Source organism: Gracilinanus agilis, chromosome 1 (genome assembly GCF_016433145.1).
Source record: "Gracilinanus agilis isolate LMUSP501 chromosome 1, AgileGrace, whole genome shotgun sequence".
Taxonomy (NCBI): Eukaryota; Metazoa; Chordata; class Mammalia; order Didelphimorphia; family Didelphidae; genus Gracilinanus; species Gracilinanus agilis.
The window spans coordinates 191,187,060-191,202,109 of NC_058130.1; the positions used below are offsets into that span (position 1 = coordinate 191,187,060).

The window sequence follows — 15,050 nt, forward strand, 5'->3', positions numbered from 1 at the left end:
AGTTGAGCAGATTTTTTAAAAATTATACTAATTTAAATACCATTACATTATTTTGTAAACAGAAGAATACATTCTAATCAGAGATGAAATGGGGAAAAGAGATGGAATTCTTGTTTCTTTTCTAATTTAACTGATTTCTTTCCCACAACCCCACACTGATTCTCTCTGTCTCTGCCTGCTTTAAGAAAGTATGTGCTTTGGCTGGATTTTGAAGCCCGTGTTTCAATTACCATGGTGCTTTGAAAATTGGAACAATGAAAAGCCTGCAGCCTAAAACACACTGGGGGTGGGGGTAGGAAGTCCTTATAGGAAATTCACACCAAGTGCTTCTGGTCTTCTAAAATTGTTTTGTCTTTGAAAATCCATTGTGTAAGAGGGATTGAGGATTGACTGTTTATTGGTGCTAAGAAGAGGGATAGTTGTCATTTTTTTCTATAAACAAACACACTGTTACCACTCTGTTTCTGCTCCTATTTATTATGGACACAGTTCTCCCTTTGTCAGTCTGATTTAGGCAAGTGTAAAAAAAATTCCTATTTACTACCATGAACTACTGAATATTTGAGTTAGTGGAAACTAGGGAGATCTGGTGGATGAAATAGATTGTTAACACCAAGTTTCCAAAACCTTTCTGTTCCATTTGTTTTCCCAGAACTGCTAACTCAAAAGTTTAGGGTCAACTTTTATTCTTATTCTGACCATTACCATTTCAGCTGAATATGTCAGTTTAACCAAGGAAATTGTTGAACATGTGCTTTGAGATGGGGTGGGGAACTAGAGTAGGGAGTCTGGAAACCCAGGTTCTACTCACTTTGGTCAGACTGTTACTTCCTAGCTGGGGGATCTTGGGTAAAATCATTTACTCTTTCTGAGATTTTTTTTTTTGTCTGCTTTTGGAGGCAGAAGATCTTTGAGGTTGGAGGCACATGTAGAGAAAGATAGAGAAGACAAGAAAATCTTTAAGGTTTTATTTACCAAAGGAATCACTTAACTGGTTTCTGGATGTTGGAATTCTAATGAGTATGTGTTGATAGGATTATGAATCCTTAGTCTCAGTACTTGTAGTGTTATGCTTTCTGCCTAAATTGGTTTTATTTATTCTCTTAACAGGCTCCAGGCATGGAAGAGCTGATATGGGAGCAGTATACTGTGACTCTGCAAAAGGTAAGTGTGTTTTACCTTTCAAATATTGAAGGGGAAGGGAAGAGGAAAGGAATAAGCATTTATCAAGTGCTTAATATATTAATAGATATCATCTCACTTAATCTGCACAACAACACTGTGAGAGGGTGATATTATTCCAATTTTGAGGAAACTGAAACAGACAGAGAGGTTTAGTGACTTGTCCAGGGTCACAAAGCTAGTAAGTGTCTGAGACCAGGTTTGAACACAGGTTTTGATGCCAGATGACAATTATCCATTGTGCCACTGTATTGGATGGAATGTTGTTTTTAACCAATAATATTAACTTTATTCATGTTTACATATAACTTCATTAATAATAATAAACTAACTTTGTAATGTTATAAAGAGTAGTAATGTATTGCAAAGGCTTGATAATGTAAAATTGCTATCAAGAAAGACAAGTACACAAATTTCTAACAAATAATGGAATGTGATATTGATGTTTGCTGACCTTTTAACAAGAGAATTTTATATTACTATGAGAAACCCTTCAGTTCATTCACCTGGCAAGACTAGGTAAAGCACAGCTTAAAAATTTTTTTTTAATGGATACATAGGAAAGGAGAGTACTTGGAGAAAGATACTCCACAATTTTTGATAAACCTAAAGAATCAAATTTTGGGGGCAAGAATTTACTATTCAACAAAAACCACTAGGAAAATTGGAAAACATTCTGAAAGAAACTAGGTATAGCCCGGTATCTCACATCATATAGCAAGATAACAGTCAAAACAAGTTCATGATTTAGTCATAAAGAGTTATTCTAAGTATATTGGGGGAGTATGGAAAAAAATTATCAGTTATAATTATAGGTAAGGGATGATTTATGACCAAAAAAGATGTGTAGATGATCACAAGGTAAAATGAATAATTTTGAATATATGAAATAAAAGGATTTTGCACAAACAAAAATAGTATAGCCAAAATTTTTTTAAAAAGCAGGAAATTGGGAAACATTTTATAGCAAGTTTCTCTGATAAAGGTCTCATTTCTCATATTTAGGGAACTTAGCCAAACTTATAAAAATAAAGAGCCATTCCCCACTTGGCAAATGGTTAAAGGATATGAATAGGCAGTTTTCAGAAAAAAATCAAAGCTATCAATAGTCACATGAAAAATTGCTTTAAATCAGAAATAGAAAAATGAAAATTGAAACAACTCTGAATTACTTATCTCATACCTATCAGATTATCTAATGTGACAGAAAAGGAAAATAACAAAAGTTGAAGGGATGTGGGAAAATAAGCACACTATTAGAGAGTTATGAATGAACTAGTCCAACCATTCTAGAAGAAAAAATTGGGGAACTATGCACAAAGGAAATACTTGTGCATATCCTTTGATTCAGCAGTAGCACTACTAAGATCAGTTTTCCAAAGAGATTAAAGAAAAAGGGAAATGGCCTATATGTACAAAAATATTTATAGCAGTTTTTAAAAAACAGTATTTGTTTATTGGGACAATCACATTACTTAGCTATTTGGCCATGTTATAATATACTTTTTTTTAACCTTTATCTTCCATCTGGAATCAATACTAAGTACTGATTCTAAGGCAGAAGAGTGGTAAGGACTATACAATTGAGATTAAGTGACTTGCCCAGAGTCACATGGCTAGAAAGGTCTGAGGCTAGATTTGAACCCAGCACCTCCAATTTCTAGATCTAGCTCTCAATCCACTGTGTCATCTAGCTGCCTCTATAATATACTTTCAAATACATGTATATTTTAATAGATCTTTTTGTAGTGGCCAGGAATTGGAATTGAAGGGAATACCTATCAATTGGGGAATGGCTGAACAAGTTATAATATATGATTGTAATGTAATACTATTGTACTATAAGAAATCATTGGGGAGGGGGATGTTTCAGAAATACCTGGGAAGACTTATATGAACTGATGCAAAGTGAAGTGAACAGAACCCATAGATCATTGTACACAGTAGTAACAAAATAATAAAGTAACAATGATCAACTGTAAAAGGCTTAGCTACTCTGATCAATACAATGATCCACAACATTTTCAAAAGACTCATGGTGAAAAATGTTATCTACCTCTAGATAGAGAACCAATGAACTGTAGTGCAGATGGAAGCATTTTTTCTTCACATGTTTTATTTTTCTTGCTTTTTCCCCCTCAAGTGGCTAAAATATTTTGAATAACTTCACATGTAAATGAGAACCATTGCTTGCCTTCTCAGTGGTTTGGGGAGGGGCTAGAGGAAGAGAGAATTTGGAATTCAGAATTAAAAAATGAATGCTAAATAAATAAATGCAAAAAATGGATTTTTTAAAAAAGATATGTAATTTGAGGATGAAGGTGAATTATTTTTGGACAAAAATAGCACTTCCAAGAGGCAGCATAGTCCTAGGGTAGAGAGAATTGCCTTAGATTTGGGAAGACCTCTTTTTAGATTCATCTTTGGCATATTGACTATGTGATCCTGGGCAAGTCACTTTACTCTTCAGTTTTATGATGCAGCTCTTTAAGATTATCATTTGAAGATTTGCATTGGCTGAAGGAGTTTCTTTCCTTAGGATTTCCCTATACCAAGACATTCTCAGATTTTTGTTGTTTTAAAAGTTTTTGAGGAGTCCTTTAGAGTTTTAACAATCATTTCATTCATTCATTTATTTTATTTAACCCCTATGTTCCGTCTTATAATCAATACTGAGTATTAGTTCCAAGGCAGAAGAGTGATGAGGACTAGGCACTGGGGATGAAGTGACTTGCCCCAGGGTCACACAGCTAGGAAGTGTCGGAGGTCAGATTCGAACCTAGGACCTCACATCTTTAGGCCTGGCTCTCAATCCACTGAGCCACCCAACTGCCCCCAGTTTTAAAGTTTATTGGTGACCCCAAAGAGCTTTGTTTTTGTGGGTTATATAAAAATCTACATTTGAGGTGTTAAAATAAATAAAATTTGAAAATATTTATTCATTTATAAAGGACAGTAATATGCCCATTAAAAGTTAACACAAAGGGGGCAGCTGGGTAGCTCAGTGGATTGAGAGCCAGGCCTAGAGACGGGAGGTCCTAGGTTCAAATCCGGCCTCAGACACTTCCCAGCTGTGTGACCCTGGGCAAGTCACTTGACCCCCATTGCCTACCCTTACCACTTTTCCACCTATCAGTCAATACACAGAAGTTAAGGGTTTAAAATACAAAAAAAAAAAAAAAAAAAAAAAAAAAAAAAAAGGTAACACAAGTAACTTTTATGAAAAGCAATTTTTCCAAAACAAAAAATTTAGTAAGAAGGTTAAATCATTTTAAATCTTTTTAGAAGTCAAAGGTCTGGCTTAATAGAAGACAATAATATTCTCATCTGATTCTGCATTCATTCTGATGTAATATTTTTTGATTGAAGTTTTCATATAAAGAAGGTCTAGATATACAAATACACAGCAGGAAAAGGAAGAAAAATTTTAATAAAATGTTATTTTAGGCAAATAATATATTGATATTATTATGAAAATAGTTATAACCTTGAGTATGTTACGATTAAAAATGATAAAGACTGATATTACAAGAGAAATTAATATTTTAATAGCCATGGTTTTGTTGGTAATATATATAAATGACCGTGCTTGACTATCTTAAATTTACCGCCAGAGCTCATCTTGTCCCTCTCCTATGCCAGCCAGCCACTCAGCAAAACCAAGAAACCTCCTCTAGGCCCTCCTCTGAATTTAAGCTGCCCCCTGTGTGGGGACCTTTGATGGTCCCACGCCCTAAGACCGGAAACCCATTGGAATCATGGGTAATGTAGTCTCAGAGCTCCCACATGTCCATAGGGAGTCTGCTAGACACTTCCAAATAGCACTTCCCTGAATTCAAAACAAACAAGTATTCCATGAAAGGATGTAGGATTTCATGGACCACATTTTGAGAATTATTTGTGGACATCAAAGTAACCATAGATCAGCTCCAATGGAAATCTTTCTATTGCAGGCCAGTACAACTCAGACAAGTGCCTTTTTCTGTCCTACAAAAATAATGATATTAATGCACAGTCACATCTTACAACTTTTGCTAGTTGGATCAATGTTCTGGTCTATATTAGAATTTTCCTCTCTTAGAATTTAGGAGATAGACTCATAAATGAGGACTTTAAACTTCTATTCCTGCCTAGCAAATGTGGCATAATTTTTTGGCTTGTTGACCTTGATAATTGGTTTTACCTTTATTCCTATGAGTACTTATATTGAAATATGAACATTTTATATGGAATGTCTATTCACTTTTCTCATCAACTTTTTCCTCATTATAAAAGGATTCCAAAAGGGGATTTGGTATTGCTGTGTCTGGAGGTAGAGACAACCCCCACTTTGAAAATGGTGAAACATCAATTGTCATCTCAGATGTACTCTCAGGTGGGCCTGCAGATGGACTACTTCAGTAAGTGTGTTTGTTCTTTCTTCCTCTATAGTTTGTCTACAGATAAAGTTCTATTTGGATTAATTTTGACCTGGTGTAGAGTTATTTTAAATTAAATATTTTTAGAATTTAAAATGGGTCTAGATCGTGAGAAAATGCACATGCTTTTCTAGCAATGAAATAAATAGCAATGAAAATAATTCAAATTCTTATCCTATAACTTTTTTAAAAAGAAAAGATAAAGGTAAAAAGCTCAATTTTAGTGGGTTTATGGCATAACAGACACACAATCATTGCTCTCAGTATTGTAAATCTTTTTGGATCACACTTTAGAGAATAGACCTCATCTGTAAAGTTATAGAGTTGTATTCAACTACCTTTAAGATCCCTTCCTATCATTCTATAAGCCTATGAAAATGTCTGAACTACACTACCAGCCATATACTCTTGGACTCATTGATTTCTCTTTTGGTATTTATCATCAATACCCTCCCCTCACCCCCAAGAAGTTAAATTTTTAATGGGGTTAAAGTAATTTGTGTAAGGATGTTCATATCATAGTGAGAAAGGAAACAACCCAAATACCTGGCCATTGGGAAATGCGTATCCTGTGCTATATTAACCAGACAGAATACCATTTAAATATTAAAAATGACATGTGTGTGTACTGTGTCAATAAAGATATTTGAACCTTTCAAGTGAAAATATATGTGATTACAGTTATCCAAAATAGATCCAAAGATAATTTGGAATGATGTAAAGTTAAGAACAAAGATTTTTAACCTCTTTTCTGTCATGGATCCCTTCTCAGAAATTTTTAAGTACATAGATTGAATGCCTGGTATAAAGGAAAGTATAGAGAGAGAGACAGACAGATTCACAGAATTAGGTCAGTCACTGAATTTCTTATTACTTAAGGAAAGACAATCAGTTGCAAAGAAGGTAGGGGGAGTTTCCTCATCTTTGAAGTTGGCTAAACTAATAAAATCACAGGCCCATTCTTCTATTATTTTCTTGTATGAAGGAGGATTGAGAATATGGATTGCAAAAGATTGTTTTCTGAACTCCCATTTCCACATTGAGCAGATCTTAAATCAAAAGTCAATATTGTCCCACATAGAGACAGTTGAATGGCAAATAGGAAGCAAAGAAGTCTTTGTTTTCATGAGATATGAAGAGGAGGTGAAAACAATAAAACTTCCCTTTTATTTTCATTTTCTCCCTGTTTTATCCTCAACGATCTCTCAAATTTCTTATTCTCTCTGATTTAAAAAATATATTTTGCATAGAGAACATCTATTGAAGTGACTAAGCTAAATTTCTTCTTGGGAATAAGCACTAAGAACTGTTTATTCTGATGCCCTAAAGAATTAGTTTACTACCCTTATTGAAAAATAGAGAGCAGTGTGTTTAATGGTTCTTAAGGTGTTCTCTAGTTATAAGTTCTGCCTTTGGAGAATTGTTAAGTTGATTATTTATTTTAAAGATATTGTACTTTTCCAATTATATATAATAATTTTCAGCATCAGTTTTTTGACATTATAAAATCCATATTGCTGCCTTTCCCCCTCTTGGAGACGCTAAACATTTTGATCTGGGTTATACATGTGTGATCATGCAAAACATATGTCCATGTGGGTCCTTATAATAGAATACTTACATAAAACCAAAACCCCCAAATAAAACTAAATAAACTAATGTGAAAAATAGTATGCTTTGATCTGCATTCCAATTTCAACAGTTCTTTCTCTGGAGTTGGATAGCATCCTTTCTCATAAATCTTTCACAATTGTCCTGGATCATTGTATTGCTGAGAGTAGCTCAGTTTTTCATAGTTGATGATTGTACAAATATTGCTGTTACTGTGTACAATGGTCTCCTGGTTCTGCTTATTTCACTCTGCATCAATTCATTTAAGTCTTTTCAGCTTTTTCTGAAATGATCCTTCTCATCCTTTCTTATAGTACAGTAGTATTCCATCACCATCATATACCACAATGTGTCCAGCCATTCTCCACCTAATGGACATCCCCTCAATTTCCAATTCTTTGCCACCACAAAAAGAGGTGCTAAAACATTTTTGTACAAGTAGATCCTTCCCCACACCCCCACCCCCCTTTTAAAAAATCTCTTTGGGATACACACCTAGTGGTGGTATTACTAGATCAAAGGGTACACACAATTTTATAGCCTTTTGGGCTAGTTCCAAATTACGTTTCAGAATGATTGGATTACAACTCCATTGGTTCACAACTCCATCAACAGTGTATTGGTATCCCAATTTTGCCACATCCCCTCCAACATTTATCATTTTCCTTTACTACGTTGAGTTTATCAAGTACTAGATTCCCTAAGTCATTTACTTCTGTATATTCTATATCTAATCTATTATACTGAGCCATCATTATATTTCTTAGCCAGTGTCAGACTTTATTTTGATAATTACTGCTTTATAATGCAGTTTGATATCTGGTACTGGTAGGCCTCCTTCATTCATAATTTTTCATATTCTCTTGATTTTCTTGGCCTTTTGTTTTTCCAAATGAATTTGTACATTATTTTTTCTAGTTCTATAAAATAATTTTTGGTCGTTTAATTGGCATGGCACCAAATAAATAAATTAAATGATCTTCAAGGAAGAAATAGTAAAACTATTCTAGTAGGGGACTCCAACTTTCCCCTCTTGGATCTAGATTAGTTGAACCAAAACCTAAACAAGAAAGAATTTAAGGAATTGAATGAATTTTTAGAAAAGTTAGATTTAATAGATCTCTGGAGAAAATTGATTGCGAATTAAAAGGAACATGTCTATGGCATCTATGGAAAAATTGACCGTTTATTAGGGCATAAAAACTTAAAACTTTACAACCAAATACAGAAAAGCAGAAATAATAAATGCATCCTTTTCAAATCATTATATGATAAAAATTATAATCAACAAGGGTCCATGGTAAGACAAATAAAAACAACTTGGAAATGAAATAATCTAATTCTAAAAAAGCAGGGACCAAAGAGCAAATTATAGAAACAATCTATAATTTTATTAAAAAGAACAACAATGAGGAAACAATATATCAAAATTTATGGGATACAGCCAAAACAGCACTTGGAGAAAATTTATATCTAAATACTAGAATCAATAAAATAGAGGAAAAACAGACCAATGAATTGGGCATGTAGCTTAATAAAACTATAAAAAGAAATATCCTCAATTAAAGATTAAATTTGAAATCCTAAAAATCAAAGGAGAAATTAATAAAATTGAAAGAGAACCATCAAACAAATAAATAAGACTGAGTTGGTTTTATGAAGAAAAAAGTAAAATAGATAGAGCATTGGTTAATTTGATTAAAAAAGAAAGAAGAAAATTTTAATTACCAATGTCAGAAATAAAAAGGGCAATTTCACCACCAAGGAAGAGAAATTAAATCAACTATTATAAGCTATTTTGTCCAAGTTTATGCCAATAAATCTGATAATCTAAGTGAAATGAATGAATATTTGCCAAAACATAAATTGCCCAGATTAACCAAAGAGGAACTAGGATACTTAAATAGTCCCATTTTGGAAAAAGAAATTGAACAAGCCATCAGTGAACTCCCTAAGAAAAAGTCCTCAAGGCCAGATGGATTCACAAGAGAATTTTATCGTACACTTAAATAACAATTAATCCCAATACTGTAAACTAATTGGGGAAACAAGCAAAGAAGGAACCCTACCAAATTCCACTATGAGACAAATATGGTGCTGATACTTAAGCCGAAAAAAGCAAAGAGAAAGAAAATTTTAGACCAATTTCCTTTATGAATATAAGTGGAAAAATGTAAATAAAATACTGGCAAGGAGTCTACAGCAATATATTACAAAGATCATTTACTATGACCAGGTGGGATTTATACTAGAAATACAGGGCTGGTTTAATACTAGGCTTATCAGCTTAATTGACCATGTCAATAAACAAACTAACGCATGATTATTTGAAAAGATGCAAAAAACAGTCTTTTTTCACCACTATTATTTAATATTGTACTAGAAATGCTTTAGCAATAAGAGAAGAAGAAATTGAAAGAATTAAAGTAGGCACTGAAGAAACTAAACATATTACTCTTTTGCAGATGAAATGATGGTGTACTTTAGAGAATCCTACAGAATCAACTAAAGAACTGGTTGAAAAAATTAATAACTTTAGCAGCATTATAGGTTACAAAATAAACCTACATAAATCACTAGCATTTTTATATATTTCAGCAGCAAATGAAAGAAAAAAGAAATTCCATTTAAAATAATTCTAGACAATACAAAATACTAGGGGATCCACTTGCCAAGACAAATACTATAGGAACTATAGGAACACAATTACAAAACACTTTTCACACAAACAAAATTAACTCTAACCAATTGGAAAAATATTACTTGCTCATGGGTTGGCTGAACTAATATTATAAAAATGACAATTCAACCTAAATTAATTAACTTTTGTCATTTTTTTAAAGCTGCTTTTGCAATCATCTTTGTACAGCTTTATAGGTTTTTCCCTCCTGGGTTGGTGGGGTGGGGGGATGGGCAGGAAAATAACTAAATCATTTGAATAGATGCTACAAAAAAACAGTGACATATCATTTCAGCAGTCTTGCATGTAAACAAAGTAAGGTTCTTAAATTTTACTGTTGAGATAATTTAGGGTAAGGTTCCTTAACTTTTTGTGTCATGAACTCCTTTGTTTTTCTGTTGTGTGAATACTTTCTCTAAGTAATGCTTTAAAATGCACAAAATAAATATATAGAATTGCAAAGGATACCTATTACTATGGAATATAATGAGCAAAATTACATTGTGGGTGGGAGAAAGCTAACATATTGCAACTTAAGAACTCCTAGAACTAAAATCTCTTAACTCTATAAAAAAAATCTTTGTAGAAGGTCCCAAGATATTTTTCACAATGCAGTCCTTCATAGGATATTTATTTAATGATTCCTGGTCTGGACCAGGAGGGAGAAGAGTGACCAGAATGCCTACTCCTGCCTTATTATTATTTAATTTTCTTATGCTTAGCCTGAAATCCAGATTATTAGCACCATCTTCTGGGGTTTTTTGGCTGTTCCTCTGGTTTTCCTACACTATGCCTGGTCACTAGCACCATCTCCTGGGTTTTTTTGACTCACAATCTTCCTCTGGTTTTCCTGTACTATCCCACCAAAACTATAGCAGGATGCAAGTTTTCGACACATTCTACCTTTTCAATGTCATATGATCCTAGTAAACCAACTTTTATGTATTTAAAAGGAAATTAATAACAAAGCATTATTCTTCTAAATTATTCTAAAGAAGGAGAGGGCATTCAATAATAGATAGAAGAGTGTGTTTTAGAAATTGTAAATATTCTTAGAGTATTACCTTGGACTTAAGTACCTTAAATTGTTTTTCTTAGTTCTTTTCTTACATCTTAGCCTTGGCTCAGATCCAGTATCTTTGTCATGGCTTTGGCTGGCCAGGCTACTTTGTCTTAGCCTTCATTGACAGTGATGGTTGGGAGTCTTCTGCAGATACTATGAGGAAGGCACACACTGTTTTCCCATGTACTGTAGCTCATTTGTCCATGAAAGTTACTGACCTACTTACTGCCTTCCTCTTAAAGACTCTTCCCAAAAGTATCTATTGACTTCCTTTAGACCTTTTGGCCTTGTGCTTTTTTCATCCTGGTCCTAAGGCTTTCTTATATACTGACCCTGAAAACTAACGTTTCTTGTACTTTTTCTCATCTCTTTTTTCTAGCTAATCTGCCTGAAACATATTTTCATTAATTAGACCTTTTTGGCTAGCATGGTTCTTAATACTCATATCACTGCTGACTATACCATTAACTTGGTTTTGGAGCTTTAATGCCATGGCCTGTATGGCACACAACTAACTGTGGGCATGCATTCTTACCCTAGACTTTCTAGTTTTTAGCCTCTATGGTCCCTCCCTGGTCCCCTACTCAGTGACTGAATTGATAGATACCCTGGTGCTAATCAATACTAGGAACCTTTTCTTGTTCTCATCTAGATATCCTACCACTTTAGCTATTTTAGGGGGAAAGATCACTGGCTCCCCCCATCTAACCCCCCAAGCCCCCATGAAAACTATAGACTATGTTTTTTACCATATGCAAATGATAATTGGAGAAAGTATATCCAAAATTTCAGTTTTTCTAAATTATTTCCAATGGACATGGCCCTTCAAATTTGGTGGAGTTGTAAATTATTTCCTTGTAAGATAGTATGGATTAGTATCATGAATGTTTCAAAATTGCTTTATGCTTAGGATTGACCCAAATGATTAGATCATAAGTTTATCACAATACATTTTATATTTTTGTTTATAGAGAAAATGACAGAGTGATTATGGTTAATGGCACCCCCATGGAGGATGTACCCCATTCATTTGCTGTTCAGCAGTTGAGAAAAAGTGGGAAGATAGCTGCTATTGTAAGTCATGGATTCACATTTGCTTTTGCTTCAGTAGCTTTTTTTTCTATGCCCAGAAGAACATTACTACTTTTAACTATCTGAAGGAATTATATAATCCTGAGTCCAATTGCTTCTGTGTTTTTAATGTTGTTCTTATGGATGTATATATGCTTTGCATTTGTGAGTGGACAAAGTAGTTTTTAATTAAAGAGGAGAAGTTTTTGGTGCCCCTCCCACCCCCCAGTCCTGCTATATCTCTCTTAAGCTTCTAAATTGCCAGAGCCAAACATTCTTGTTTCAGTAACAACCTATTTTTTTAAAGAGATAAAATAGATTATGAAACAGTTAGGGTAAATTGTTAAGAGTCAAAATGAAACAAGATAGAAGATTTTAAGGCATTTGAAAGGATTTCTGTGAGTTAATATGATAAATTTTGATGGGGGAAAAATCAACTTATTTGAATAACAAAGCATGATGGCACAGGTCCTATACCAAGAGTGGATTGGATATGTATGCTAATAACCAAAGGGACAAGTGTCATTTTAATTTTCTATAATTGTGCTGAAGTTTTCTTTCTTTAAATCAACACATGACTAACCGTCCTTAATGTCCCTTCCTCCCATTCCCATTCCAATGGAACCTCCTTTGTATCTAAGGACTAAGGTTAAATAAAACACGAAAAAAGTGATCATATCTGACAATATAAGCCTGATTTTGCAGTTACAGTCCATCACCTCTCTGCCAAAGAGAAAGTTTATATTTAACTTTTTTTTTCTGCTGCATGGGTTTTTTGGTTCTTGAAGTGCCCAGCTTTTACATGCTAAGCAAATTCACACATAAGGAAGTGAATTTAAGTATTACCAATCTTTTTGGTGCATGATGCTGAAGTGCTAAAGAAATTTGTCAAAGTTAATCTGGAATGTCAATTAGAAAAAATAATTTTGAATAATTTAATAACTATAGATATGAATATCAAACATTTATTTTATCTTTACTAGAATAGAAAGACTTGAAGGAAAGGGATTATCTATTGTTAATTCTATACTTATTTATTAGAAATAAACATATAAGTAATATCCTATTATTTATTAGAAATAAACATGTAAGTAATGTCCTATTCAAAGTGAATATTTGACAGTGATCTGTGTTTTTGAATTCTACTTTGAGTGGGAGCAGATTCTAATAGGAACGATATGTTTGTGATTATGCTGCATTTTGATGTGTTTGTTTTAACAGGTTGTCAAGAGGCCCCGAAAAGTGCAACTCGCTCCTCTAAGGGGGGAGAGCTCTTCCATGGATCCAGATGAACGGGTTTTCCATGTAATGGATGACCGGGAAGAGTTTGATGGCAGAAGTGCCCGCAGTGGATACAGTGAGAGGAGCTGGCATAGTGGCAATGGAGGACGTAGCCGTAGTTGGGAAAATAGCCCTGAAAGAAGACTTCCCCATGACCAACCTCGTGGCCGGGAAAGGAGCTATAGCCGGGAACGGAGCCGGGGCCGGAGTCTAGAGAGGGGTTTAGATCAGGACTATAGGAGAGACAGGAGTCAAGGCCGAAGCATTGATCGGGACGATGGTTATGACTATGGCCATCGAAGGGATTACAGTCCATCTGTGGAGTATAGCCAGAGGCATTCAGGCAGTGGTAGATATGAGATGAAGAGGAGCCAAAGTCGAGATCAACTCCATTCCCGAAGCCCTACTCCTGAGATGAGACATCGGTCAGAGCAACATGACGTAGAAAGACCCATTGATGTCCTTTTGACAAAAAGCAAATCAAATGAAGGTAGTGATGATTTATTACATACTAACTTCTTCTGAAAGGTGATTAAATGGTGTCTTTTTTGAGGCAAAAGTCCAAGGGCACATTCCTTTTGAAAGGAAGTGACTCCATAAAGAGGTCAGAGGCTAAGATCTAAAGAGAGAGAATAAAGGCAATAGTTCAAGGACAAATTATAGATTAATAGGTTTAGAACTGGAAAGGATTTATCTAGTCCAGTCCTCTTATTTTATAGTTTTTTTTATAGTTTTATAATCGAGGATCCTATGTATGCAGTAAATAGGGGAGTTAGGGTTTGACCTTAGATTTTCTGAATGCAAATGCAATTATTCCTTTTTCCTATTGATTTCCTATTGATTTAGCAGCAAACAATTGTAGATAGCGCAGATTTGTTGGGGGAAGAGGTCTATATTATTTGCCCAAGAGTAAGCTGGTTTGCTTTAGAAGCTACTGTAAAAGCCATAGAAGTCTTTAAGTTGGTTGGATTTATCCTCTTTGTGTAAAAAGGAGTGGAAATTTAAGACTTTTTCTACTACTCACACTTATTTTGCTACTGTTCTTTCAAAAGTAATCTCTTTTGACAGCTTATAGAGTCAAGACCAGAGAGGAAATTTTGATACATACTCCATCCCCATGTGTAATTAATTTCTGTACCCTAGAACTCCAATTCCCAGCATCCCATGTTCCTTCTCATGTTATGTACTGACATAAAGAGGATATAAATTTGGTGTACCCCACCTCTCTCTTTTTTGGTGATCTCCTGCTGTGTAGGAAGGCGAGAGGCAGGAGAACTTGTTTGTATGATTTTAATTTTGTTAGATAGGTTTTTTATTTCTATTTTTTATTCCTTCTACTTCAAGTGATAATTAATAAACTCTATAAAATATAAATCTTGGAGTGTTGGATATTAATTTAAATCTTATACCAAAATACCTTCTTTATATAGAAAACCAAATACCCCTATTTATTTCCCCAGAGAAACTCCTCTCCAATATTATAAGTAAAAGAAAAATAACATCCAATACATAGTGATTCTTTTACTTGCCACCTTTGTTAAAAGGCATATCCAATTCATAAAGTTAGGTATGTCTACTCTAAAATCCACTAAGGTTGGTTTGTTTGTTTACAAGTATAACACAAAGATTGTTTATTCACATGGACCAAAATGGCCCAGCACTTTATCTTGGCATCTTCTTGATTAATTCTAAGGTACTCGGGAATTAGACTGATGTTGCTCTAGGTTAGCCTCTCACTGGCTTA

General features: G+C 34.2%; 1 protein-coding gene across 5 annotated transcripts in view; it reads left to right on the forward strand.

Moving 5' to 3' along the window:
- Nucleotides 1–1,110: 1,110 nt before the first annotated feature.
- TJP2 (tight junction protein 2) overlaps nucleotides 1,111–15,050 on the forward strand; it is a 55,600-nt gene continuing 41,660 nt past the window's right edge. For 4 of the 5 annotated variants that reach the window (XM_044659391.1, XM_044659399.1, XM_044659407.1 and 1 more), the window contains exons 1-4: nucleotides 1,116–1,164; nucleotides 5,458–5,582; nucleotides 11,926–12,028; nucleotides 13,247–13,796. In XM_044659391.1, coding sequence (XP_044515326.1) covers nucleotides 1,120–1,164; nucleotides 5,458–5,582; nucleotides 11,926–12,028; nucleotides 13,247–13,796 — 823 coding nt within the window. In that variant the 5' untranslated portion in view covers nucleotides 1,116–1,119. Of the gene's footprint in view, nucleotides 1,165–5,457; nucleotides 5,583–11,925; nucleotides 12,029–13,246; nucleotides 13,797–15,050 lie in introns of all 5 variants that reach the window. The other variant, XM_044659376.1, reaches the window with a different exon arrangement.